This window comes from Talpa occidentalis, unplaced genomic scaffold (assembly GCF_014898055.3).
Source record: "Talpa occidentalis isolate TD23 unplaced genomic scaffold, MPIMG_talOcc4v2.1 talOcc4.17, whole genome shotgun sequence".
Lineage (NCBI taxonomy): Eukaryota > Metazoa > Chordata > Mammalia > Eulipotyphla > Talpidae > Talpa > Talpa occidentalis.
In genome coordinates, this window is record NW_023601754.1 from 38,864,962 (window position 1) to 38,891,091 (window position 26,130).

General features: G+C 54.3%; 2 protein-coding genes and 1 long non-coding RNA gene across 4 annotated transcripts; all 3 read left to right on the forward strand.

Annotated features, from left to right (window-relative positions):
* The first annotated feature begins 628 nt into the window (after positions 1 to 628).
* UPK1A (uroplakin 1A) lies at positions 629 to 6,125 on the forward strand. Of its 2 annotated transcripts, XM_037517989.2 has the most exons (8): positions 629 to 787; positions 1,066 to 1,154; positions 2,233 to 2,433; positions 3,299 to 3,373; positions 3,480 to 3,587; positions 4,443 to 4,622; positions 5,736 to 5,819; positions 5,901 to 6,125. In XM_037517989.2, the coding sequence occupies exons 2-8, from the start codon at positions 1,074 to 1,076 to the stop codon at positions 5,943 to 5,945; spliced, it is 774 nt and encodes a 257-aa protein (XP_037373886.1). In that variant the 5' UTR covers positions 629 to 787; positions 1,066 to 1,073; the 3' UTR covers positions 5,946 to 6,125. The 2 variants fall into 2 exon arrangements, with proteins under 2 accessions (XP_037373886.1, XP_054553100.1); XM_054697125.1 differs by lacking the exon at positions 629 to 787 and having other exon boundaries at positions 1,060 to 1,154.
* A 9,027-nt stretch (positions 6,126 to 15,152) lies between these two features.
* LOC119250272 (uncharacterized) lies at positions 15,153 to 18,573 on the forward strand. The gene is made up of 3 exons (XR_005126263.1): positions 15,153 to 15,207; positions 15,978 to 16,047; positions 18,551 to 18,573. It is a non-coding gene; the product is annotated as an uncharacterized LOC119250272 (long non-coding RNA).
* ZBTB32 (zinc finger and BTB domain containing 32) lies at positions 18,573 to 25,330 on the forward strand. Its single transcript, XM_037517943.2, has 6 exons — positions 18,573 to 18,650; positions 22,769 to 23,754; positions 24,006 to 24,079; positions 24,190 to 24,258; positions 24,377 to 24,541; positions 24,693 to 25,330. Exons 2-6 carry the CDS (start codon positions 22,868 to 22,870, stop codon positions 24,977 to 24,979), a joined length of 1,482 nt encoding a protein of 493 aa, XP_037373840.1. The 5' UTR covers positions 18,573 to 18,650; positions 22,769 to 22,867; the 3' UTR covers positions 24,980 to 25,330.
* The last annotated feature ends 800 nt before the right edge of the window (positions 25,331 to 26,130 follow it).

Sequence of the window (26,130 nt, forward strand, 5' to 3'; positions counted from 1 at the left end):
TGAGAGGATTCACCAGAGACAGAGTGGGGAACAGAACAGGCAGATCTACTGAAATACACTGCTGAGGGGAGCAGCAGGCGAATCAGGAGAGGTCTGCTGCACCATGTGGGTTGCTCCCTGGTGGGGGATCGAACTCAAGCTGCAGTGGCTGCAGATAGATAGCTTCATAGTGCTATGCTTAACCCTTGCACCACCAGGGAGGCCCCTTTACCTTAATTTTAAAACTTGTTTTGGCTGCCTCTTGAGCACATACAATTTTTAAAACTAAGGTTCCCCTGGTTAGAACATAAATTCCTAGATGGTCAGAGTGAGTGTGCATCTTTCTCCAGGCGAGCCCTCTCCTGCTCCTGCCAGAGAGCAGCCCAGCCCAAACTGGGGCTCTTATGACCTGCTCCTGGCCCACATCATAGACACTTCAGCCCCTAAGCAGGCCCTTCTGTGTCAGCTGTTGTGTCCTGGGGAGGAAGACATCAGTGATACTGTCACCCTCCCAAACCAACCCCGGCCCCGCCACCTCCATGCAGCCCGGGAATCAGTGGCCCCACATCGCCCTGCCCACATGACCAGACATCCGCACAATCTGGAATTTCTAGTCTATAAATCACTTACTTGGGTGGAGGGGAGGGAGCGTGGGCATGAAGCTACTCCCCTGCTCTGGTCCACAGCTAGTCCTGTCGTCCCCTCCTCTGGACACCTGCCCCTACTTGGAGCCTGGCCCAGGAGGGGCTTGGCATATATAGGGAGCCTCTGTAGGAAGGGCTGGCCCCAGAGGTTTCTGGCAACGAAGGTGAGGAGGGGGCTCTGGGGACCTGGATGGGGCGGGAGGAGTTGGGGTGGTCTGAGGCTCAGAGAGAGCCAGTCACTGCCCCCCTGCACCTCCGTGTCCTCTTCTGTGGAATGCCCACTGCTGGGGTGTGGGAGGTGGGCATGCTGGGTACCAGCCCCAACCCAGCAAAGAGCCAGGAGGAGTCCCTAGCCACTGGGGTGTGCAGTGGGGCAGTGGGCCGGGCTGGGCTCCCCCGCCCTTCCTGCCTCTGCCTGACCCCACCCCGCCCCTATATTCAGGCAGCACCATGGCTTCCGCAGCAGCAGAGGCAAAGAAGGGGTCTCCCGCTGTGGTGGGGCTGCTGGTCGTGGGCAACATCATCATTCTGGTGAGACACCCCCAGTGCTGGGAGCCAGGAGGAGAGTCCTGAGCCTGGGGGGTGGGGCTGGGGCCCAGAACTCCTGGACACCCCGTGCTCACATCAGAGCAGCCTGGATGGGATCCCACTGTGCCTCTCCCCTGCTGGTGACCTCGAATGAGGACTTTTCCGTGCCTCCATTTCCCAATCTGTAATCTATAGATCATGTCCTCGTTGTGGGGGTCGTTGTGTGCGTTCACCTGTGTGTGGCCCTCAGCTTAGAAAGGCTTGAGAAATGCTGGCCCTCACCATCATCATCATCATCATGGGCATAAATACCCCACACTGGAGGCCCACCGGCAGGAACAAGGGCTATGTCGGGTTTCAATACGTGCCACCAGACTCTGCCACATTCTGGCGATGGGAGAGGTGGCCAGTGAAGTAACCTCTCGGGGTCTGTTTTCTTACTTGTAAGGTCATAGAATGGGACTCCTGAGAGTCAGATGCGTTCTAGGAGGAATGTGCTAGAAGGGAGGGAGGGCACATGTAGCCACTCTGTATTGCCCCAAATGTTGCTCATCCCCCATCCTGCTGCAAGCCTCCCCTGCCTCCCACTCACATAGTGCACAGGCTGCTCCACGTGAGTCCTCGCTCCCTGTACACAGCTGCATAGTACTCCTCTGTGTGGCTTCCTGGCCCCTCACCCAGGGCCACAAGGAATAGCCTCCTGGTGTTGGGATTTTCCTGCAGGGCCAGAGGTACCTGTAGGACCCATTCCTGCAGTTGGACTGGCTGGACCCAAGGGTGTTGTATTTGTAATTCTTGTGGCTGTGTTCAGAGTCCCTGCTCAGGGAATAACAACCCTATTTAGCGGGTGTGGGCTGACCTAGTGGCCCCTCTGTGCTGGTCTGCGAGTGTGGAGTCAGGAGCAGTGTCCTGCCCAGCCTCTGCTCAGCCTCATTGCTGCTCATGGAAGGCTGTCACTTTGCCACTCGGATTTTGTGCCCGCTTGACCAAGTGCCAGCGGGGAAGGCACTTGCTCACGGAGACACACACAGCCAGGGCTGCTGCCGCTGAGCAGACCTTCCCACCCGGCTGCCCTATCCAGCTGTCAGGCCTGGCCCTGTTCGCCGAGACGGTGTGGGTGACAGCCGACCAGTACCGCGTGTACCCACTGCTGGGCGTCTCGGGCAAGGACGACGTCTTCGCTGGTGCCTGGATCGCCATCTTCTGTGGCTTCTCCTTCTTCGTGGTGGCCAGTTTTGGTGTGGGCGCCGCGCTCTGCCGCCGCCGATCCATGATCCTCACGGTGAGCCCCGGGGGGTGTCTGTTCAGCATGGCACCCCACGAGAGCCTCGGGGCAGTCATTCCATTTGCTCTTGCCACAACCCCAAATCCTAAACTTGGCTGTCACCCTCACTTTACAAAGAAAACTGGGGCACCGGGGAAGGAGGGAAGGAAACTCTACATGGGAGGAAGGATCCTGAGCAGCAGGACTGGGGTTTGAACCTCCCTAGTTGGTCTCCAGAGACCAGGAAGGGAGATCTGGAGCTGGGGAGGGAGGGGCGCCCTGGGGGAGCGAGGGCCTGAGCTGTGTGTGTATATACAGGCAGAGCTTTCGGGGTAAAGGGACCAGCAAGAGCTAGTCTCAGAAGCAGAGGAGTCAAGAGTCCAGTGTGTCTGGAGCTGAGTGGGGGTGGGAGCTGAGTGAGAGGAGATAGGGGAGCAGTGTAGGGTTAGAGGATCAGGGGAGGAGGCCTCCCTGGTGGCGCAGGGGTTAAAGACACAGCTATCAAGCTATAGCCAGCCTCTGCAACACAAGTTCGATCCCCGGCTGCCTAGGGAGATACCCACACGGCGCAGCCGACCTCTCCTGTCTTTCCCGCTGCTCCCCTCAGCAGTGTATTTCAGTCGATCCTGCTCCCCACTCTGTCTCTGGTGAATCCTCTCACCCCCTGCACCTCTTGCTTACACCCCAGTTCTTGTATGCATAAATAAATAAATCTTTTTAAAAAATTGAGGATCAGGGGAGGAAGGCGAAAGGCTCGAACATGGAACACACAGCTATATACCCTTCACACTGGCCACACTGTCCATGGAGCCAGCACTGGAGGGGCCGTGACGTCACAGGTCCTGCCCTCACGGCTGTCCCCTGTCCCCCCACCTCTCCCCAGTACCTGGTCCTCATGCTCATCGTCTACATCTTTGAGTGTGCCTCCTGCATCACGTCCTACACCCACCGAGACTATGTGAGCTGGGCAGAGGCCAGGAGGGCATGGCTGCGGGGGGTCTTGGTCAGGGGTGGAGTGGACCTTTCTCCCTACCATCCCCCCTTTTTTTCCTGGCCCTCCCCAGATGGTGTCCAGCCCATCGCTGATCACCCAGCAGATGCTGACCTTCTATGGCACAGACTCAGCTCAGGGCCGGGAGCTGACCCGCCTATGGGACCGCATCATGATGGAGGTGCCCGAGGGTGGGCGGGGAGTGTGGGGAGGCCTGGCTTCTGACCACACAGGCAGACAGGGCTCCCGTTGCACCTCTGGTGGGTGAGAGCCACTCCAGGGATTCTTTTTTTTTTTTAAAGATTTATTTATACAAGAGCTGGGGTACAGGCCAGAGATAAGGGGGGGTGAGAGGATTCACCAGAGACAGAGTGGGGAGCAGAACAGGCAGACTGACGAAATACACTGCTGAGGGGAGCAGCGGGCGAGGCAGGAGAGGTCTGCTGTGCCATGTGGGTAGCTCCACGACTGGCGGGGATCAAACCAGCACTGCAGAGGCTGCGGACAGCTTCACAGCGCTGCGCTCAACTGGAGATTCTTAGGAGGGCCGGGCCGTGGTTGTTGCCCTCTTGCAGGTGAGTTAACAGGCCCAAAAAGGAAATGTCTCTTGCCCGGCATCCTATGGTTGGTCAGAGCTGGGATTCAAGCCTGCTCTGGAGCCAGAGTCCCTGCTCTCAACGAGCACACATGCTGGCTCAACCAAAATGGTGAAGATGGTGGTGCCAATGGGCTCCTTAGCAAGAAGAAACTGAGGCAAGAGTTTGAGTGACTTGCACGAGGTCACAGAGCAAGGAGGTTTCAAATCTGGGCCGCTAGGTTCCAGAAGCTGCTTTCTTAGAGAGCTGATTCAAAAGAATTCCAAGACAAATCACATGTGGGTTTGATCCCAACCCCCCAGCAGCCTCTTGGTGCTGGGACAAATGTCGTCTGATCCCCACTCACACACACGCGGTCACACGGTGCCTCGAGGGTGACAGCATTCGAGCAACAGTCCCCTCCAAGCCAAAGGCCGCCTGACCCCTGACTTTCTCTCCAGCAACAGTGCTGCGGCACATCTGGCCCCATGGACTGGGTGAACTTCACATCGGCCTTCCGGGCGGCCACCCCGGAGGTGGTGTCCCCCTGGCCACCGCTGTGCTGTCGCAGGACGGGCAACTTCATCCCCCTCAGTGAAGAAGGCTGCCGCCTGGGCCATCTGGACTACCTGTTCACCAAGGTGTGTGAACAGCCCGCTGCAGCTGTCTGTCTGCTGTCCCGGCCCCTCTGGCCTCTGCCCCTCCCTGCTCGTGTCTCTTCCTCCCTCCCGCCATGTGCATGTCACCCTTACCACCTCCTCTCCCCTCTCTGCCTCTCTCAGCTCTCTTCCCTCTGCAAGTCTGGAGGAGGCACTCAGGGCCTCTGACCCAGATCCCGACGCCTGCACCTTTTCTCAGGTGGTCATCTCAGCTTGTCGGGAAATAAGAGCCGTGATAATCACGCAGCTCAGGCAGCAGGCCTGGAATCCGGGCCGCTCCTCTGTGCCCGCTTTCACTGTTATCTTGTTTCATTCTCACCACAGCCTTGTGAGGTAGAGACTATAATGACCCCGTTTCACAGACAGTGAGACTGAGAGATCACTCGATAGTGAGGGTGGAGCTGGGATTTGATTTCAGGCTCTCTCTCCCCCCACCCCCGATTTCCACCCCCCCCCCAAGGCTGCAGGTGGATGGGGGTGAGGGCAGAGGAGAACCTGCCCTGGGGGCTGCCTGGGGGCCCTTCAGCGCAGGTCTTAGCTCCCGACAGGGTGGGAAAGCTGGGCTGACCCTCCACCCAAACCACCAGAGTGGGCAGCCCCCCGACTCTGCCGAGTGCTCACATACACCCTCTCACGGGATCCCCACACTGCTTTGGGGCAGCAGGCTGTGGAGATGGCCATTTAGCACATCAGAAAACTGAGGTTCAGAGGCTCACACGGTCAACAACTAGCCCCCAAGACTCACACCCTGAGCCTTTGTTCTTCCTCCTTCCAAGTCAGGCCAGGGCCTGCCATGAGGGACTCTGGTGTGGAGTTCTGGCCTCCTGGGCCCCATCTCTAGATGTTCTTCAAACCCTGGGAACTTGGTGGCCACGGCTCTAAACAAAATCACCCTCAGACCTTCCTGGCCACTCCAGGGCAGCCCCATCTTGCCCAGGGCTGGGTCTGGCATCCCTGGGAGGCAGGGATGCTGTGACACCCCCCGCCCCCTATGAGCTGGTGAGGAAACCCAGGCTCTAGGAGGAAGTCACAGGTTGCCCTGCTTGAGCTGCCCCCTCCCTGGGCATTTTCTCAGCCCCTTTCCCCTCCATACAGGGCTGCTTCGAGCACATTGGCCATGCCATCGACAGCTACACGTGGGGCATCTCGTGGTTTGGGTTTGCCATCCTGATGTGGACGGTGAGAAGTGGGGAGCCTATGGGCTGGGTGGGATGTGGGTGGGGCCTGGGGCACCCCTCCCCTGACTGTCTCCTCATCCAGCTCCCAGTGATGCTGCTGGCCATGTATTTCTACACCACGCTGTGAGGAACAAGAGAAGGCCAAAGGCACACCTCAGCCTCCTCTCCACCCCCTTATTTGCCCGGAGGCCTTGGGGGCCCTCACCTCTCCCTGTCCCATCTCCCTCACCCTTCCCTCCTTCCAAGTCACATTTCTTTGACCAGGTTTCTGAGCTCTCTTGGGACATGGGGGTGTCCTGAAACCCTTGGATGCCTGTGTGCAAACCCTCACAGATTCAACCCCTTCATTGCACTTGGATTCCTGGCTTATCTTTGGTGTCAATTGAAGTCCTGTCCCAAGTTCCACTTCCCAGCAAGTGCTCCCTCAGCCTGTTCCAACCCCCTAGGTAACTGTGATTCACACGTGATAAATGTTCTCTTTGACCTTGCAAAATTTTATATCTTTGCCTCTGTATGTACCTATGTAAGCACACAACTTTTAATAGAATTGTGCTTTAAATAATGGCTTTGCAACTTGCTTTCTTATTATGGACAATTTCACATGTCAGTTTTTATGAATTTACCTTTTTTTAAAAAAAAAAGATTTTATTTATCTATACAAGAGCTGGGATACAGGCCAGCTGTACAGAAGGGTGAGAGGATTCACCAGAGACAGAGTGGGGAGCAGAACAGGCAGACTGACTGAAACACACTGCTGAGGGGAGCAGCGGGCGAGGCAGGAGAGGTCTGCTGCGCCATGTGGGTAGCTCCCTGGCCAGCCAGGAATCGAACTGGTGCTGCAGAGGCTGAGGACAGTTTCACAGCAGTGCGCTCAACTCACTGTGCCACTGGGGAGGTCCTTTGCCTTTTTTTTTTAATTGCTGCAAGGTATCACAGAGTAGAGATATGCAGTAGATCATAGATCATCCTGGCCTGTTGTTAGGTTAAAAAGATGAGGAGGAGGTCAGTATGTTTAGGTGATTGCATTTTTTTTTTTTTTTTTTTTTGGTGGGACCCTTGCCAGTGGCCGGGATCGAACTGGTACTGCAGAGGCTGCCGGCTGCCTCGCAACCCAGCGCTCAACTGCGCCACCAGGGGAGGCCCTAAGTGATTGCATTTTTATATGATATATATATATATATATCTTTCCTATGATGCACTCCTTTGAGGACAGGAATGGGAATGGAGAGCTGAGGAGCATTTTCTCACCATATATAGCTTTGAATAGATGGTTTACGATGTCTGGGAGAAAATTATGAAAATCATCTATAACTTCTCAAAAACAGACAAAAAAAAAGGGGGGGGTTGCTAAAATTCTAAACAACATACAGCTGTACTTTTCAAGCCAGAATTTTTAAAACACCACTTAGATATTATACCTACCATATTTTAACACACATTTGCTCCAGGCCAACCAACCTAACTGGTTTTTCTGCCATCCCTGGAATGAAACTTCTCCCCCATTCAGGGCACATATTTGGCCAACTTGTAAATGTGTCAAGGCGAGGGGGATTCCATTCTAATCTACTTTTAAATCCAGATAAATCCTCAGGAGCAAGGTCACAGCAACCTAGTCTATGATCCCCTCCTCCATTCTCTGAGAGAGGCCAAGAGCCCTTGCTGGATTCTCACCAGTCCCTGCCCACTCTCTGAGCAGCAATGGGCCCACCTGCAAAATGGGGGTCCGACCAGTCCCTGCCTCATGGCCTAGGCAGTAACACGTTCTAAGAACATTTCTATTCTGAATCAGAAATTTTCCCCATTATGTATAATCTGAATCAAATGCCCAAAGAAACTGCCTGCTGAGGCTGCAACTGTCTTAGGTGAACTCCAATTTCAAATTTTTGGGGTTCCAGCATCCTTAATATACAGAAGCCGGATATGCCAAAGTGACTCACATAGAAAAGTTTGCACTTAGAAAAGTAAAATCATACTTCAAAATGTTTGATATTTTCACTGAGAGATGTTCAAACCCTGGGCTTGGCAGCCATTAGGGTTAGCGTTAGCTTTATTGTGGGAGGGTAGGAGTGTGTGTGGGGGGATCTTTAATGAATGTAAATACTTAATAGTGATTTATATGCATAAAATCAGTGTGTTCCTGTAACTGATGGAAGCTTAGAGTAGAAAACTTAGCCTGGAAGCTTCATAAAGCCAGAAAGCAGAGGTGGGGGTAGAAACATTTAACAAGTCATCGAACCAACTATGGAAGATCCAGCTAAGGGACAGGAAAGACAGAAACCAGAGGTAGGGACACGGCCAATTGGCAGTCATTACAAAGATCGCCAGTCCTTACAGGTCAAACTAGCCAGACCCGGGCCTCCCTGGTGGCACAAGCGGTTAAGCACAGCACTATGAAGCTATCCGCAGCCTCTGAAGCATGAGTTTGATCCCCTGGCACAGCAGACCTCTCCTGTCTCGCCTGCAGCTCCCCTCAGCAGTGGATTTCAGTAGATTTGCCTGTTATGCTCTGATGAGTCCTCTCACTCCAACACCCCTGGCCTACATCCCAGTTCTTGTATGCATAATTAAATAAATCTTTAAAAAAAAAAAAAAGATAAAAAGGTGGGTATTTGCATTAAGTGATAAAGCAAACAAAGCTTCCCAAAGGATAACTTAGTTACTAAGGAAGAGGAGACACTTGGAAGGGATTTTATTTCCTTCCTTGGGCTTTTGGCTATTTTCCAAATATTCTGTGATGATGATGGCTTTTCTCCTCCAACAAAAATCAAGAAATAAATGTTAATAAAAATGTCACTGTGAGACATAAAATGTGCATTGAGAAAAGAATCTTTCAGCTCAACAATCTTAAACTTTACCTGAGCAATTAATACAGATCAGGCCTTACCAGGTGCTGGGGGCTTGGGGTCAAGCTGGCTTCTGGGCCACAGGCAGGCAGGCCTCCACCTTTGCTCCACATCAGCCATTGTTCTCTGTGGCTCCCGCTGACCACATGCCTGCAGAGTGCGTTTCAGCCTGACTAGCAGCAAGGTGGCCTGACCAGGGCTCACCTGGTAAGACAGGTTTGTCTGCCTTGACCCCTCAGCTTAGAGCCCTATTCCTCTGGGTGAGAGGGGAGCAAAGAGAGGAGGGCCAGATGGGGACTGTCAGGAGCACCCAAGAGAGAAGCAGCCATTCTGTGGCTGTTCCTCCTGCACCCCTACACCACTCAGTCCAGCCTCCCTGGCTCCCCAGCACCCTCATTGCCAAGTTCAGCTGCTCACCCTGGCACTTCATGAAGGGCCCGTGCAGCCTGGTTCACCACCTCTCCAGGCTTCTCTTTTTCTCCGGCCCCATGGAGCCAAGTTCTCTCTCACCACCTGAGATCACGAAATGGAAAGAATGAGCTGTAATGTTCCATAGCCATCAACCAGGCAGAGATACCGCCGACACCATCTGCTGTTGCTTCCACACCTTCTGTGAGGACAAGTGGGCTTATTCACTGACATGTAAAACTCAGGCCTCCCTGGTGGCCTAGGGGTTAAGTCTCAGCACTTCCATCAAGAGGATCTGAGTTTCATCCCCGGCCAGGGAGCTGATCCACATGGCACAGCAGACCTCTCCTGTCCCCCACAGCTCCCCTCGGCAGTGTATTTCAGTCAATCTGCCTGTTCTGTTCCCCACTCTGTCTCTGGTGAATTCTCTCACTACCCCCACCTCTGGCCTACACCCCAATTCTTCTATGCAAAAATAAATAAATAAAATCTTTAAAAAATTACAACTCTGTGCAGAGACCTTTGTACAAAGGTAACTGAAAAGCAACAACAGAGAAACAGTCAAAACACATCAGAAGGGAACTCGTGAGCCTCCCCTGGTGGGCAGGCGGTTGAGCGCCTTACTGTGAAACTATCTGCAGCCTCTGCAGTGCTGGTTCCATCCCGGCCCTCCAGTGAGGGTACCACATGGCGCAGCAGACCTCTCCTGTCTTGCCTGCTGCTCCCCTCAGCAGTGTATTTCAGTCAGTCCACCTATTCTGCTCCCCACTCTGTCTCTGGTGAATCCTCTCACCCTCCCATGAATCTGGCTTGTATCCTGGTTCTTATATAAATAAATAAATCTCAAAAAAAAAAACAACCCACAGCTGTCTTTAAAAATAAATAAATAATAAATAAAAATAAACCATTTATACTCATAGTTGTATCATGTGTTTGTTTGTTTTCAGAATATCCAGTGTCATTATTTTAAATATTTTGTCTATGGTGTTATTTCAGAATTGGGCTTCTAGAGAGAAATCACACCGGGCTGAGGAATGGCACTAGGTAAGGCAACTAGAAACTAGTTGGTTTCACTTGAAATCAACTCACAAAATGTTCAGGCGACCAGAGGGCCAACTCACTGAATCTATCAAAATGTGTTCAACAGTGGTAACCCAACATTTCACAGGTTGTGTGGAAGTGTAATTTTTTTAACGATTTATTTATGCATACAAGAACTGGGGTGCAGGCCAGAGGTGTGGGAGGTGAGAGGATTCACCAGAGACAGAGTGGGGAGCAGAATAAGCAGAGCTACTGAAATACACTGCTGAGGGGAGCAGCAGGCGAGACAGGAGAGGTCTGCTGTGCCATGTGGGTAGCTCCCTGGCCAGGGATCAAAATCCTGCTGTGGTAGCTGTGGACAGCTTCACAGTGCTATGCTTAACCCCTGTGGCACCAACGAGGCCCTGAAGTGTAATTTTGATCATGGTTCCCTTAGAACCACTGAGCTAAATGGGTTCTGAGTCAGAGGCAGCGCAAACAGCAGAGAACAGAATTCTCAGAAGGGAGGAAACCCGGGGGGCAGTAGAGGTCTTCAGGAAATTGGGGGCTGTCTCTGCTGGCTCCCCGATGTGGCCTTGCTCATCGTGGGTGAGAACCAGAGTCCAATGTGGGTTACCCTCCCTTAGAGTTTATGGGAAAGTTTACATTGGTCTGTAAGGTCTTCCAGAACAGGGAAGTGAGAGTCCTGAGTACTCAAGGACTGTGTATTATTAGAATGGAACTTTCCAGACCTGCTGAGAACCTATCTTATACAGACAACGTCCAGGACACCCTATGCCCCAGGAACTAGAGACCCAGGAAGCTACGATGAGATAGGCTGTGTCTGTCCTGTGCTAGGTGGCAAAATTGTGGCTATCCAGTAAAATGTGAACATCATTGATTTATTTGTGCGTAGATATTTATTGCTTGCTTAGCATGTGCTTCTGGCAGTCTCTTAAGTACTGGGCACGCAGCAGGGAACAGATCAGACTTCACTCTCTCCCTTTATGAAGTTTACCTTCTGGAGGGAGGACAGAGAAAACCAGTATGACAATGGGAGGCAGAGTGTTTCAAGACCATAATCACATGCTGATGGGATGCGTTAGCTTCCAGTGGTGGCATGGCGCCCGACTCTGGTTTGTTTCCCATTGTTCTTGATGGATGCTCAGCCATCCCACTCCATGTAGGGGTTTGGGGAGAGTGTTGCTTGTTCTTCTGCCGGGCATGTGCCTGCCTTGGAGAAGGGATGGAGTCAACCCCACCCAATAGACCCAGACTGGGAGCTGGGAGGAGTTGGCACTTTTTTTTCTTTTTGGCAGCAAAACTTTCTCTTTAAACATTGCATTTTTGGGGGGGCCTTCCCTGGTGGCACAGGGGTTGAGCGCTGGGTTGTGAAGCTGCCCGCAGCCTCTGCAGCGCCGGTTCAATCCCCGGCCACCAGTGAATCTCCCACATGGCGCGCAGACCTCTCCTGCCGCCCGCTGCTCCCCTCAGCAGTGTATTTCGTCAGTCTGGCTGTTCTGTTCCCCACTCTGGCTCTGGTGAATCCTCTCACCCTCTCACGCTTCTGACTGTACCCAGCGCTTGAATAAATAAATCTTTAAAAAAAGTTAGCATTGCATTTTTTTAAAGATTTATTTATTTATGCATACAAGAACTGGGGAGTAGGACAGAGGTGTGGGGGGTGAGAGGATTCACCAGAGACAGAGTGGGGAGCAGAACAGGCAGATTGACTGAAATACACTGCTGAGGGGAGCAGCGGGCAAGACAGGAGAGGTCTGCTGTACCTAAACATCGCATTTATTAAAAGTGGCAATTTAGGGCCTCCCTGGTGACACAGGGGTTAAAGTCTCAGCACTATCAAGCTATCACCAGCCACTGTGTCCTGAGTTTGATCCCCAGCTAGGGAGCTGACCCACATGGCTCAGCAGAGGATCCCATCTGCCTTGTCTGCTCCCCACTGTGACTGGCAAATCCTCTCACCCCTCACACCTCTGGCCGACACCCCAGTTCTTGTATACATAAATAAACAAAAAAAAAAATCTTAAAAAAGTGGCAATTTCTAGCCAAATAATATAAACCGATGAAGTTAATTATTGAAAAGTATGTACACACTTTGATCAGCAAACACTTAAAACTGTACATGTTTCAACAAATATTCATTTTGCAAACAAGATGGATAATTATCACTACTCAGTGTTTGAATGTTTCAGAAATAAAAGATTCGAAACACAAGAACAAGGGCTGTCAAATATTTTTAGGCTGAAGCACCCAGTTGTTTCATATAAAATTAAATTCATATTAAAATGAAATTTCATATTAAATTTCATGTTAAGTTTCATGTTAAAATTAAATTCAGATTAAATCAGCCCACCCATCAACCTTCCTCCTGACTATTCAGAGATAAATGACACAGAAAAAACTGATAATTCAACGTTGCCAATAAATTGCCACCTCTGTCGTTTTATTACAATCAGTGGCCAGGGTGTCCCCTGTGCCAGTTAGCAATTTATTGTTTCTTAGGTCCTTTAATCAGCGAGCAGAGGTTAGGAGTAGTCAGTAGGGGGAGCTGGAGGGACACTTGCAGGAGTGAGGGATGGCTCTTGGGATTCCAGAGCCTTGTTCTTGTTACCCCCCAACTGTGACCAGCAGGAGTCACACCAGTTAGTGTGACTCTGCACACTAACCGGCCACCTCTGCAGCATCTCCTTGAGCCTACTGAATCCAAGCAAAAGATTGATGGAAAACATGAAAAAATTCATGCTTTCTCACGGAACTGACTGAGTTGCTCTTACTTGCCTGCCTAGCTCCAGGTGGACTTCCTTTTTTTTTTTTTTTTAAAGATTTATTTATTTATGCATACAAGAGCTGGGGTACAGGCCAGAGGCGCGGGAGGCGGGGGTGAGAGGATTAACCAGAGAGAGTGGGGAGCAGAACAGGCAGACGGACTGAAAGCACTGCTGAGGGGAGCAGCAGGAGAGATGGGAGAGGTCTGCCGCACCATGGGGGTATCTCCCTGGCCGTCTGGGAATAGAACCCGCTCTACAGAGGCTGCGAACAGCTTCACAGTGCGGGGCTTAACCCAGTGCACCACCGGGGAGGCCCCCAAGGTGGACCTCTTGCTGTACCTCAAACATAACTAAGCTCATTCCTGCCCCAGGGCCTTGCTACTATCTCTTTCAGGAACACACGTCCCCCCAGACTTTCCAGTGACAAATATCTGAGCTAAATTTTCAGTGTCTACACCCGTGTCTACTCACTCAAGACAGGAAACAACTCAGCGTCAGGGCACTGGGAAATAGAAGAAATAGAACTGTTCTCTTGCTCAGTTCTCTCTAACAGTCCTGAGAGCTTTTTACTGTCTTCTCCCCCATTTTACAGGTGAGGAAGCTGAGGTCAGAGAGCTTAAGTCACTTGCTAAAGGTCAGGCTATGAATCCAGGCAGTGTGGAATCAGTGTCCATGATCTTAACCACAAACAAGACTGGCTACCTCTCAGCACTTACTCCACAGGGCGTGCCGTGGGGGAGTTGCTCAATCAGCATTAATTATTTCTCCGGATCTAGCCATCCAACCTCCAGCCGCGTCAGCAGCCCTTCCTCCTGCACCTCGCCCAGCGCCACAAGGTCAGCGTCCGACCCGAGATAAGAGCCTTGGCGCTGCCCCTCGGCTGTCAGCCCGCAGGGCGGCGGGCCGTCGCGTGCCCCACAAGCTTCTTAGGACCGGTGGTCCGGGAAGGTCCGGTCAGCGGGACCGCTTGTTGCTACACCCCCAGCGCCTGCCTTTCCCCTACTTTCTCGGGGTTTGCTCAATCCCGACTTCGGGTTATTGTCCCGGACTCCTCTCTCCTGCTCCCGCCAGTTTTGCAGCTGCGTGGCGGGGGATGGGTAGCCCCGCACAGCAAGCCTCGGGGCGGAGGCGCGGAGCCCAGGCGAGGGCACCGCAACCTCACACCCTCCTGCACCTTTGGACTGGATCAGGCGGCGCGCCCTCTAATCAATCAAAGGCGGGGAGCAAGCCTTGGAACCAATCAGAAGCGGAAGCGGTGGAGTAATGCCCGCCTCCTCGAAGCGCCCTCTCGCCTCATTGGATGCGCCCCAGAGCGAGCCCGGTAAGCCCCGTAGAAGACAGTCGGGCCAGCCAATCCGCGCTGCCACCGCAACCTGGCTGGAGGCGGGGGGGGGGGGGGCGGGCCGCGGCGGGCGTGGCACCAGCTCGCCTCCAGGCAGCCCCGCAACCCTCCCTCCCCCCGGAGCCTGCCCGCCCGGCTCAGCCCCCAGGCCAATGAATGGCGGGCGACGCACTGGGCATTCCTCTCGACGGCGGGGGGAGGGAGCCGAGCTCGGGGCTGGGACGCGCATCCGCGTCCCTTTGGCTCGGCCGGCAGCGGCGGCGTCCAGGGGAAATTTGCGGCGCGAGCATCTAGGCCAATCGCGGGTCGAGGGACTGACTCCTCGGGCCGCCCCTGCCCCCTAAGCTTCCCTGCAGCCCGTCGGTGGCCACGCAGGGCAGGGGGAGGGGACGGGGCTCCCCACGGGGGCCGGAAGCCTGGCTGGCTCTCGAGGCCGATCGGCCCCACACGCCCCTCCGCAGACTGCGGGGGGCTGTTAGCGCGGCAGGACAGAAGCAAGAAAGGCGGGGTACCCCGGAGCACATGCAGAGGGCGCCCCCAAGGCGATGGGGAAGGCGAGGCTGAGACCCGGCGTCTCCACGTGGGAGGTGGACAGCTGTTCGCGCCGGGGGCGGGCGGAAGGGTGAACTCTCAGCTTCATTGGCTAAAGCCTGAGTCTGCGGACCAATCAGACTCAAGGCCCTGCCCCTCCGCCAGTCGGGGAGCAGGGGCGCGAGCTCCTCGGCCAATCAGCGGCGCGCACGAGGCAGGCGCGAGGACAGGGCGCTGCCTTGCCAGCCGCTGGCAGGGGCAGCTCGGCCCTCCGCGGCAGGAGAAGCGCTGCAGCCAGCCAGCGTCTGTCCTGGGCTCCAGGCGCGAAGAACAAGCTGAGCATGGGCTAGGCCTGGTGTCCCTGGCCTGGGGCGCTCCCTACTTGCTAGTGGTCACTCGGGTTGCAGCACCCTGGGTGTATGAGGCTGAAAAAGGAGAGGAGCAGGGACAGCGCTGGTGAGTGCCATGGTTTTCCTTGATTACCTCCCTCCGGCTTGGACCTGGTCCAGGCAAAGCTGGGCTGTGGAGGCGTGAGGGGGTCGCTGTGAAGGTCGGAAAGTGAGGGCTGAGAGGGCTTGAGGATCTGGGGAATCTCTGTCCTGGAGAGACTAGAAATGGGGCCTGCGGACACCTTTCAGCCCCGGCCGGGCAGAGACCAGGCCTGAGTGCCCTGTGAGGTGATGCATGATGTCTGAGACCAGGCTGACTTGGGAGTATGTTGCGGGGTAGTGGGAAGCCCGTGGAGCTCTGCAGGGTCCCTGGCCATGAGGTGTGGTCTCTGCACAGCAGAGTCTCTCTGGCATCTCTGGACTGAGTCTGGATCAGGTGGCTGGGAGAAGCCTGTGACTGCAGAGATGATCGGGTTGTGAGGTAAAACTGTGCCCTTAAGGAGCTTTTGGGGAAGGAGGTGGGGGCTTTGCACCCAGCCTGGGCTAAGAATGAGCATTGATGAGGTCAGAAGCCTAATGGGAGGTTGTCAAGGGCCGTTGCATCTAAGCAATGCTGGGAAGTGGGGGGCTGCAAGACTGGCTGCAGGCTTCTGGGCTGAGGTGCTCTTGGCAGATTTTCCAGGATTGGGTCCAGTTGCACAACCTGGGCAGGTCCATCCTGTTCTTCTGGATGGACTCTAAATAGAACCTGTGGCTCTAAATAGAACCTGTATTGGGACATGTCTGGGGTCTTTCAGTCCCTCCCCCCTTCCCTAAACTTCTTCTGGGCATTCCCAGGTGGTAGGAGGCTGTAAGCAGGGAGCAGGTACATGGGGAAGATGGATGCTGTACTGAAGCACCGGGAGAGGTAAGATATCTGCTCTTTGGGTTGTCTTTTACCAAGGATCTTTTTGTATTTATGAGATAGAGAATGTTAATAACTCATTTCACCCAGCTATTCAAGCTCTGCATGGTAGGAAGGCTTTCATAGTGCTCTCATGTACACCCAGAGTTCTTAAACCAGGGTGGGGATGCAAAGGAGTGGTCCATGAGTTGTCACACCTGGTGGTGCAAGGGTGGGTACCTGGAAATCATAGGTACTGTGCATGTTGTATTAGGGGGCAGGAGTGCAAAACAGCCACAAGAATAAGCAGTGAGTATGTAACTTGTCCAAGATTGGGCTCCAGAGTGATCTAGGAATCTCTTGTCTTCATATGCAAAATGGCATGAGTGTCTGCAATTTCTGATTCCATGTCTTACCTTTCCAAAGAGATAGTTCTTCTCTAAGAGGTTAAGAACCATTGGAATAAAGCAGGCTCAGGGCCTCCCTGGTGGTGCAAGGGGTTAAGTTGCAGCATTATGAAGCTACCCCCAGCCAAGGAGCTACCCACATGGTGCAGCAAACCTTTCCTGTCTCGCCTGCTGCTCCCCTCAGCAGTGTATTTCAGTAGATCTGCCTGTTCTGCTTTCCACTCTGTCTCTGGTGAATCCTCTCACCCCCTGCACCTCTGGCCTGCACCCCAGCTCTTGTATGCATAAAACAAACAAACAAAAAAGAATAAAGCAGGTTCCTGTTATTGCTACTCACACCTGGTGGCGCACATTTCAAGATATCTCACACCCACGCCTGGTCTAAGTGCCACTCCCACGATCAGAGCCCTGGGCATGTGCATCAGCAACATGGTAAAATATAGTCTAATGAATAGACTCTGTGGGGCCCTAGAAGTTGCTCAAAGCCACATGGGCCAGGAGATTCAGGGTTCCAAGTTCCCAGAGCATGGTCTAGTATTGGGGGGGCACAAGTTTCAGGTAGGTACCTCCTAGAAGCTCATGGGTTCCTCAGCCCACAGGAAGGGATACAGCCAGGGGAGTTTTTAGTTCAATATCACTATGCAGTACTGGTCTTGAAAACAGCCCCTGTGAGGAAAATTGAGGGTCTGGGAAGAGTTAGCCCTATATTGGGGCTGAAGGAAAAGGTCATCTACTTTGAAGATGTAATGTAATGATATGCACATCAAAGACATCTTTACAGACACATCACCCAAAGCAGTGATAGTGAAGGCAAAGATAAACAGCTGGGACTACATCAAATTAAAGAGCTTCTGCACAGCAAAAGAGACAATAACAAAAACAAAGAGAAACCCCACCAACTGGGAGAACATTTTTGCACCCAACACTAATGATAAAGGACTGATCACAAAAATCTGCAAAGAGCTGATGAGACTCAACAACAACAAAGAAAATAACCCAGTCAAAAAATGGGCAGAAGAGCTAAAAAGAAACTTCTCTGAAGAGGAAATGCAAATGGCCAACAGGCCTATGAAAAAATGTTCAACATCACTTGTAATCAGGGAAATGCAAATCAAAAGTACCATGAGATACCATCTTACACCAGTGAGAATGGCACATATTAAAAAATCTAGCAACAACAAATGTTGGTGAGGTTGTGGAGAAAAAGGAACTCTCCTGCACTGTTGGTGGGAGTGCAAACTGGTCCAACCACTGTGGAGAGCTGTGTGGAGATTTCTGGACCTACTAAACATAGAGCTTCCATATGATCCAGCAATTCCACTCCTAGGTATTTACCCAAAGGACACAGAAACATCCATTCCAAAGAGCACCTGCACCCCTATGTTTAGAGCAGCACTGTTTACAATAGCTAAGCTTTGGAAACAACCCAAATGCCCAAAAATAGATGACTGGATCAAGCAGATGTGGCACATATACACTATGGAATATTACTCAGCATTCAAAAAAGATAAACACATGCAATTTGCAGCAACATGGATGGCGCTGGAAGGGATCATGCTCAGCGAAATAAGCCAGAAAGAAAAAGAAAAATACCGGATGGTCTCACTCATAGCAGGAATCTAGAAAACTTAAATAAGGGACCAGGAAAAAGAATAACTATAAGAAAGTGAAAATCAAAATCAACAAAAAACTATGAACCAGAGACAGTCTATAGGGGGTAGGGGGCGGGAGGGGAGAGATTGGGGTCAAAATAAGGGGGTTGCAATTGTATGGGGAATATAAAAATAAAATTTATTATAGAAAAAAAAGTAATGATAACCGTCAAAAAAAGAGAATCCTTGCTTGTACCACTGTGTTGACATTTTTACACCAAGCTGGGTTGGGCTACAAGGAGCTCAGGACTCCTAGGAAGCTCTCAGTTGCAAGCAGCGTGTGCACCGAGCACCCCACACATTTCCCCTGCTGTCCCATTGGTCAAGCCTATCAGGAAGAATTTTAAAATATCCAATTTCAAACTTTATTTAGTAACATGAGTACTGGAAAGGACTGAGAAGCAAAAGCCATACCTCTATCCTCCACCTCTCTTCAATCATGTCCTACCTGATCTCTCCCACCCACAGCAGCTCCCGCAGCCCCAGGAAGCTGCCCTGCGTCCCCCTTCCTGCTCCACCCGTGAGAGGATGCTGGAGATTCCTACCGAGTGAGCTTGGGAAGAGGAAGGTAGGCAAGGTTTCTGAGACCGGGGAAGGACAAATACAGTAAGTCAGCTGGTCCCTACCCTTCGAAGTCGAGTGCTACTTGGCTCTGCTTCTGCCATCACCGCTCAGTATAGGATGGCTTGGTCTGTGATACCAACAGTGTGGGGAGAGGAGCCTTCCTGGTGGCGCAAGGGTTAAGTACAGCACTGTGAAGCTGTCCTCAGCCTCTGCAGCATGAGTTCGATCCAGGGCCAGGGAGCTGACCCACATGGCACAGCAGACCTCTCCTGGCTCACCCGCTGCTCCCCTCAGCAGTGTATTTCAGTCAGTCTGCCTGTTCTGCTCCCCACTCTGTCTCTGGTGAATCCTTTCACACACACACACCCCCACCGCACCTCTGGCCCGTACCCCAGTTCTTGTATGCATCAATCTTTAAAAAAAAAAAAAGAATGTGGGAAGAGGGGGGCCGAGTGTGTCACCAGCCTAAGCGCTGAAGTGTCGAGCCCCAGCTCTGAGGCGGCGATCTCTAAAGGGATATCCTTAGATGAGGTAGACACGAAGATGGGGTTTCCCATTGTCGGGGGCTTTTGCTCACCGAGTGGGGAGTCCCCCTGCCCCTTCTCCTCCCTCCTAGGTTCCCTGAAAGGCTGATGACACCCCGTTAACTACACTTGCCTTCGGGAGGAGCTGCCCTTTGAGCAGTTTCCAGCTCTCTTGATCATCAGCGGGCCAGCCGCACGGGGGTGATCTGAGTCACAGGCACATGATGCAGTGCTGGGGGCGAGGGCCACACTCCACTGGCGGGTGATGTCACCTGCCAGACCCCTGTGCCTTTCCTTGCCTACTTGGGGGTTCTCCCTCATGGCTTCCCCCCCCAACCCCCCCTTACTCCCCATCTGCAGGGACTGTGAGTGTGTCGGAGAAAAGCTGGTTCCAGCTGGATCCTGCATGGCGGGGGCAGGAGATTTTCTGTGGCCAGGCCCGAGTGTTTTTTATATCCGAGTCTAGTGAGTCCCTGGGTGTGGTACTGTGAGGGTTAGAAAGCTCAGAAATGGAAAATAGTTAACGTTCAGGGTAGCAAATGAACACAGTCTGCCAATTTGCATTTTCCCTTTCATTCTGACTCATCTTCCCCTCTCCCCACCCTATTATTGCCCCTCCATCGGCCCCACCCACTGGAGCACCCTGTCTGATCTAGGAAGGTGCCGCAGCTGCCTGCACCCAAGCTAGAATGAGAGGGGAGGCAAGGCAGTTCGGGGCTGGAGGGAGCGCCTGGAAGGCTGCACCGAATATTCTGGAGGCGCTGCTGGGCATGGAGGACAGGCACGGAATGATCTGTCAACATTTAACGAATGAATGAAGGATGTGCTTCAGGATGCGAGAGAATAGGATAGTAAGAAACAGAAAAAGGAGTTGCATCTCCCCTGCCTCCATTCCTCAGGTTAAAGAATGCTAAAGAGGGGGAAACTCTGGGGACCTTGACCCATTGGGCAGGAAGTGAAAGAAACCCCGGAGTTCTGATTTCAGAGAAATGTCATTTATCATCAACCCAGAGAAGTTTCTTCTCTTCGAAGACCACCGCAGGTCCTTCCTGGGGTTGCCCCTCCAGAGCTTGGTGGGAGGATCTGAGTCATTCACACACCCAGTCCCCAGCGGTGACCCAAATGGCAGGGGTCCCTCCTGCAGAGCAGTTGGGGCTCCGGGGTACCCGTGCAGGGAGAGGCAGGAGCAGGTGTACATTTGTCCCGCTTGACTCTCCTTGGGATTCGGCTTCTCTTGACCTGAGGTGTAAATAAGAAACAGCTCGAGAGCGCTGCAGACACCTCTGAGCGCCCAAACGGGAATGATCTGAATGTGGCGATGGACCAGCACCCCACTTTCACCTTCATCACGCCATCTTCACCCCTGCCTCCAGTGAGGTACGCAGAGGGTGTCCCTATTTCGTGGAGGGGATATCTGAGGCTCAGAGAGTGACTTGTCCAGGATGACTCAACTAGTCAGTAAATGGCAGAGCTGAGACTCAAATGCAGGTGTGATTACTCCAAAGTTCCTGTTGCCGCAGATCACTGTGACTCGAACTCATGGATGAATCACAGGGCTTAGAAGGCAGAAGGGGGCTGCATTCTAGAAATGGAGGGGGTGGCCTCTCCTGGAGGGGTGTCACAAAGTCAGGGGTATAAAACCACACCCATTTTTGGGGGGAACTACAGCAGACTGATACTTGGGACATCCAATGGAAGACTGTGAGGTCAAGGGCGGGGCTAGCTCCAAGGGGTGCCCAGGCGCCCCAACAGCAGATCAGAGCAAATGGTGTCCAGGAGGAAACTACACCCGGTGAGTAGTTGCTGGTCTCCAGCAGAGACTCTTCTCCCATTGCACTGCTTTCTGTCCGCTTCCTGCCAACCTGTAGCTCTCCCCCTGGGGTGCCCAAGTAGTAATCCTCCCACCTCACTCACCATGTGCCCACACCTGGGAACGCACCTGCTGCTGGGCACTAATGCTTAGGTCTGTCTCTGTGTATCTGGGTTCCCAGTTCTGTTCTCAAAAGCCAATGCGGTGGTTTTGATGTGTAATAAACTTCTGCCTTGTTGGATTGTTTTTCTAGTCTTCATTTTTGGCTCATAAAAAGGCAAAATTGGGGCCTCCCTGGTGGCGCAAGGGGTTAAGATGCAACCTATGAAACTAACCACAGCCACTGCAGCAAGAGTTCGATCCCTGGCCAGGAAGCTGACCCACATGGCGCAGCAGACCTCTCCTGTCTCGCCCGCTGCTCCCCTCAGCAGTGTATTTCAGTCAGTCTGCCTGTTCTGTTCCCCACTGTCTCTGGTGAATCCTCTCACCCCCCACAACTCTGACCTGTACCTCAGCTCTTGTATGCATAAAAATAAAATCTTAAAAAAAAAAAAAAAAGCAAAATGAACCATCTAAATAGCCTCTCCCTTTACAGCTCCTGTTTCCTTTTCTCCTGCTTGCTCCCAGGGTCAATGCCTCAGAAATCCCTCTCCATTCTTGGGTCTGTCCCCGGGCTTCTGTGCCTGCTGTCTTAACTCACTGGATAGGAGCCTTTGATCCTTTCCAGTTTGAGGATGTGTTCTAGAAGCTTCAGCCTCAAGGTGACGGATCAATGCCTTAGTGACTGCAGCTTTTACCCCTAGCTTGCTACCCTTCCGGCCTCTCAGCCCCCCTCAGTTCCATGTGCTGGGTTTGTGTGGGGAGGACACACTTGCTTTCTAAGTTCTCCCGTGAAGTCATGCCTTGCCAGGGGGATCTCTGACTGGAATGAGGAAAGCCTGACCTGCTCGGTTTTTTCCTGTAGCTGCGGGAACGGAGAAGCAGAAGCATCAGCGTCTGCTATCCTAAGCCAGAGACTGTCCACTGACAGGACCAGCTGCCTGAGTCACAGACCACTCCTCGATATATATATTTTTAAGATTTATTTATTTATACAAGCGCTGGGTACAGTCAGAAGCGCGGGAGGGTGAGAGAATTCACCAGAGCCAGAGCGGGGAACAGAACAGGCAGACTGACAAAGTACACTGTGAGGGGAGCAGTGGGCGGCAGGAGAGGTCTGCGCACCATGTGGGACCCTCGCCGGGTGGCCGGGGATCAAACCGGTGCTGCAGAGGCTGCAGGCAGCTTCGCAACCCAGTGTTCAACCGCTGCGCCACTGGGGAGGCCCACTCCTTGATTATTTTTTTTTTTAAAGATTTATTTATTTATTATACAAGCACTGGGTACAGTCAGAAGTGCGGGAGGGTGAGAGAATTCACCAGAGCCAGAGCGGGGAGCAGAACAGGCAGACTGATGAAGTACACTGCTGAGGGGAGCAGCGGGCGGCAGGAGAGGTCTGCGCGCCATGTGGGATCCTCCTCCAGTGGCCGGGGAGCAGCCGGGGATCGAACCGGCGCCGCAGAGGCTGCGGGCAGCTTCGCAACCCAGCGCTTAACAGCTGCGCCACTGGGGAGGCCCTCCTTGATATTTTTAACTGCCTAATCCTTGCTCAGGCAGCCCTGAATCTGGTCTCAGCCCACTGTGATTTTGGACAAGCTCAGGCCCTTTCTGGGGTTAGCAAATTTGCTTCCTTCAGGGCAGAGAGTTCTGGACCAGAACTAGCCACTCTCTCTTCCCTCACCTCCACAGGCTTGAAGATATGCTGTTCCTTCCTTCCCTTTCTGCCACGGACCTCACATTGTAGTTTATCTCCCAGAGGCTCTGAGATTGGCACCTCAGGAAAGCAAAATGCCTCTGTCCCCAACAAGACTGCCTAGCCCCTACGGCTCCGACCGGCTGGTACGTCTGGCAGCCAGGCTCCGACCAGCACTCTGTGACACCCTGATCACCGTGGGCAGCCAGGAGTTCCCCGCCCACAGCCTGGTACTAGCAGGTGTGAGCCAGCAGCTGGGCCGCAGGGGCCACTGGACTCTGGTGAAAGGCATCAGTCCTTCCACCTTTGCCCAGCTTCTGTTCTTTGTTTATGGGGAGAGTGTTGAGCTGCAGCCTGGGGAACTGGGGCCCCTTGAAGAGGCAGCCAGGGCCTTGGGGGTGCAGTCCCTGGAAGAGGCATGCAAGAAGGCTCGAAGGACCAGGGCTAGCCAAGACCTGGATCTAGGACTGAAGGATCATCAGGAGGAGTCAGAGACACTCACAGGGAATTCTGGGAGCGAACCCTGGGGCCGCGGGGAGAAGCAGAGGCCAGAGAAGTCTGTTAGAGCTGGTGGGAGAGAACAGGAGGACTTCTGTGAGCACAGGCTACCGAGAGAGAACCCCAAAATGGCAGAGGCGATGCAGGAGTGCCGGGAGGAGCAGAGGAGAGCCAAGGAGAAGAAACTCAACCAATCCTCTATTGGCCACAGCGGAGCAGATGGGACGCAAGACGTGATCACGTGGGTGAGGGAGAGTTCAGAGGGCCCTGAGGAATGTTGGGGGATCCCTGGCTCCCTCCCCCCACCAGGTTCCCTGCAAACCAGCGGCATTCCCAGGCCTTGGTGGGCTGAGGCATCTTGGTCGGGGGAGGGCCAGCTTGCCCTGTGGAGCCTCCTGCTGTTGCCGCCCAGATATGGCACTCCTTTCTCCCATAGCACCCCCATCCCTGGAACCTGGCAGGAGGTCTGGCCTTGGGACCAGAGGTGAGTGAAGGCCTCCCAGGCTGGAAGGGAATGGCTCAGGAGACGCAGCAGTGATGGGTGGAAAGAGGACCCAATTTCTTCTCTGGTCTACCTTTCCCAAGCTGGGAACAGGACAAGTTCCCAGCATAGAAGAAGCCACAGCCCAGCTCGGGGGGGACTCAGGACACCCCTATGCCAAGAACGGGCTCCGCCAGGATCCCAGGTTTTGCTAAGGCTGTAATTCTTCCCCTTCTCCCCCGACCCTTCCACAGGATTCCATCACCCCTAAACCTCCACAAAGGGCTCTGGAGCCAGAACCAGTTGGCCTTCTCCAACCCAGTCCCAGGTAAGCCCCTCACTGCTCTGCATGAACCCTATAATGTGGCCTCTCTTCTGGGGCTGGGGCTCCAGAACTCCAAACTGAGCAGGGGCCCTACTTCATTCTGCTCCCTCCAGGATCCTTCCCCCAGAGCCTGGCACAGCTCAGTCCTGGGGAGATGAGAGAGTCTAAGCAGAGGCACACAGGTGAGTAGGGGGAGCGGGCTTTTGCCTCAGTCCCACTGTAGAGGCCCTGAAGTCTGGTCTGGTGACCTGGCTCTGGGATTCCCAGGCCTGCCCGCCTTTGCCTTCTTTATCCCCACAGATGCACTTGCAGCCTGCGTGGGTCATGTGGGCACAGCAGGCAACCCATCTCGCCAGCACCCTCCCCAGCCCCCTGCTGCCCGGTCTCGGCCTTATTCTTGCTCTGACTGCGGAAAGAGGTTTTCACTCAAGCATCAGATGGAGACACATTACCGAGTCCATACAGGTACGGACTCCCTGCCCAGTTTCAACTGTGTGCTTCCTTCCAAACTCCAGTCTGCCGCCCAGAGCCCCTCTGCGTGCCTGGCTCCTGCACAACTCCCTGGCCGGTGGCCCTATCTACCCCCATTCACCGGCGTCCTCTCCACCCGTCCTAGGAGAGAAGCCCTTCTCCTGTAGCCTCTGTCCCCAGCGCTCCCGGGACTTCTCGGCCATGACCAAACACCTGCGGACGCACGGGGCGGCCCCCTACCGCTGCCCTCTGTGCCGGGCCGGCTGCCCCAGCCTGGCCTCCATGCAGGCGCACATGCGCGGCCACTCGCCCAGCCAGCTCCCGCCCGGATGGACCATTCGCTCCACCTTCCTCTACTCCTCCTCCTCTTCCTCCTCGCGGCAGGCCAGGGCCTCGACCCCTCCTTGCAGTTCCCCTTCCTCCACCACTTGACCGAGTGTCGGGAGCTTCTTTGGCCTCAGTGAGGAGTACAATAAAAGACGGGTCGGCGGGCTGGCGAGGCTTCTGATCCGGCACCGCGGCGAGGGCAGCCTAGCGAATTCTGCTCCCAGAAGCGCCGCAGAAAAGGGCACCCGCGTCCTCTCCCGGACGACCACGGGAGGCCGCAGAAGCCGGGGCCAGCGAGCCCGGGTGGGGTGAGGAGACAGTGAAGTCTGCAAGAGTGAAGGTTAACTGTGTGGGGTCTGGCGATTTCATCACCAAAATAAAGCGTTTCCTGTGCCTCCTCTCAGGACAAGAAAGCCAAGTCCACACTTTGGTCTGTGCGCGGGGGCGGCGGTGGGTACCCAGCCCTGGCCCTTATCCTGCAGCGGCCCCTGGTGGCCCTGCGGCCCCGGCTCAGCGCGGCGGCTCCCTCCTCCAGCCACTGGGGCTGCCTGTCCTCCCCCGGAGGCAGCGGCGCGAGGGCTCGGCGTGAGGCAGACTGGGCAGCGCGCCTGGGGGGACCTTCCACTGCGCGCGGGGCCCGCGTCTGGACGCCCCGGCCCAGGGCTCGAGGGGGTCGCGTGCTTTCGGTCACCCGCCTCCTCTTCTGAGCACAAGGGTCGCAACGCCGCGGCCTCTCGGCCATTCCCTCCGCGCTGCGCGGAACAGCCCGCGGGGCGTGCCTGGACCCGAGGGCAACGCCGCACGCCGGCCCTTCCCCAGCCCACGCCTCCCGCAGTCGCGAACTTCGGCTCCCCGTGGCTCCGGGGATCCCAGGGACCGACGCCCACTGCATCCTGGGAGTGGTAGTTCCCGAGCGCCACCGGCCTCGACCTGAACAATGGGAGGAGCCCGCGGCGAGAACCACACCTCCCGGCTGCCCGGGAGCCGGCTTTCTGGGTCCCTTCGGACCCCATAGAGCCAGCTCTCGCGGCCCTAGCTCCCGGCGGTGGGAGCGAGGGGGCTGGACTACATTTCCCGGCGGCCTCTGCGCCTCCACCCTCTCGGGTCGAGATGAGAGGTCTGAGCTCCCCAGGCGCGGTCTAAGGGTGACGGCCGACCGGATTCGGGCTCCCGTTCCCGTGGTGCCCCGCGCGAGGCCGGCCCTGTCCCCGGCTCCCGCCGGCCCCGCCGCGGCGCTGGTTGTTGTCGTGAGCCGC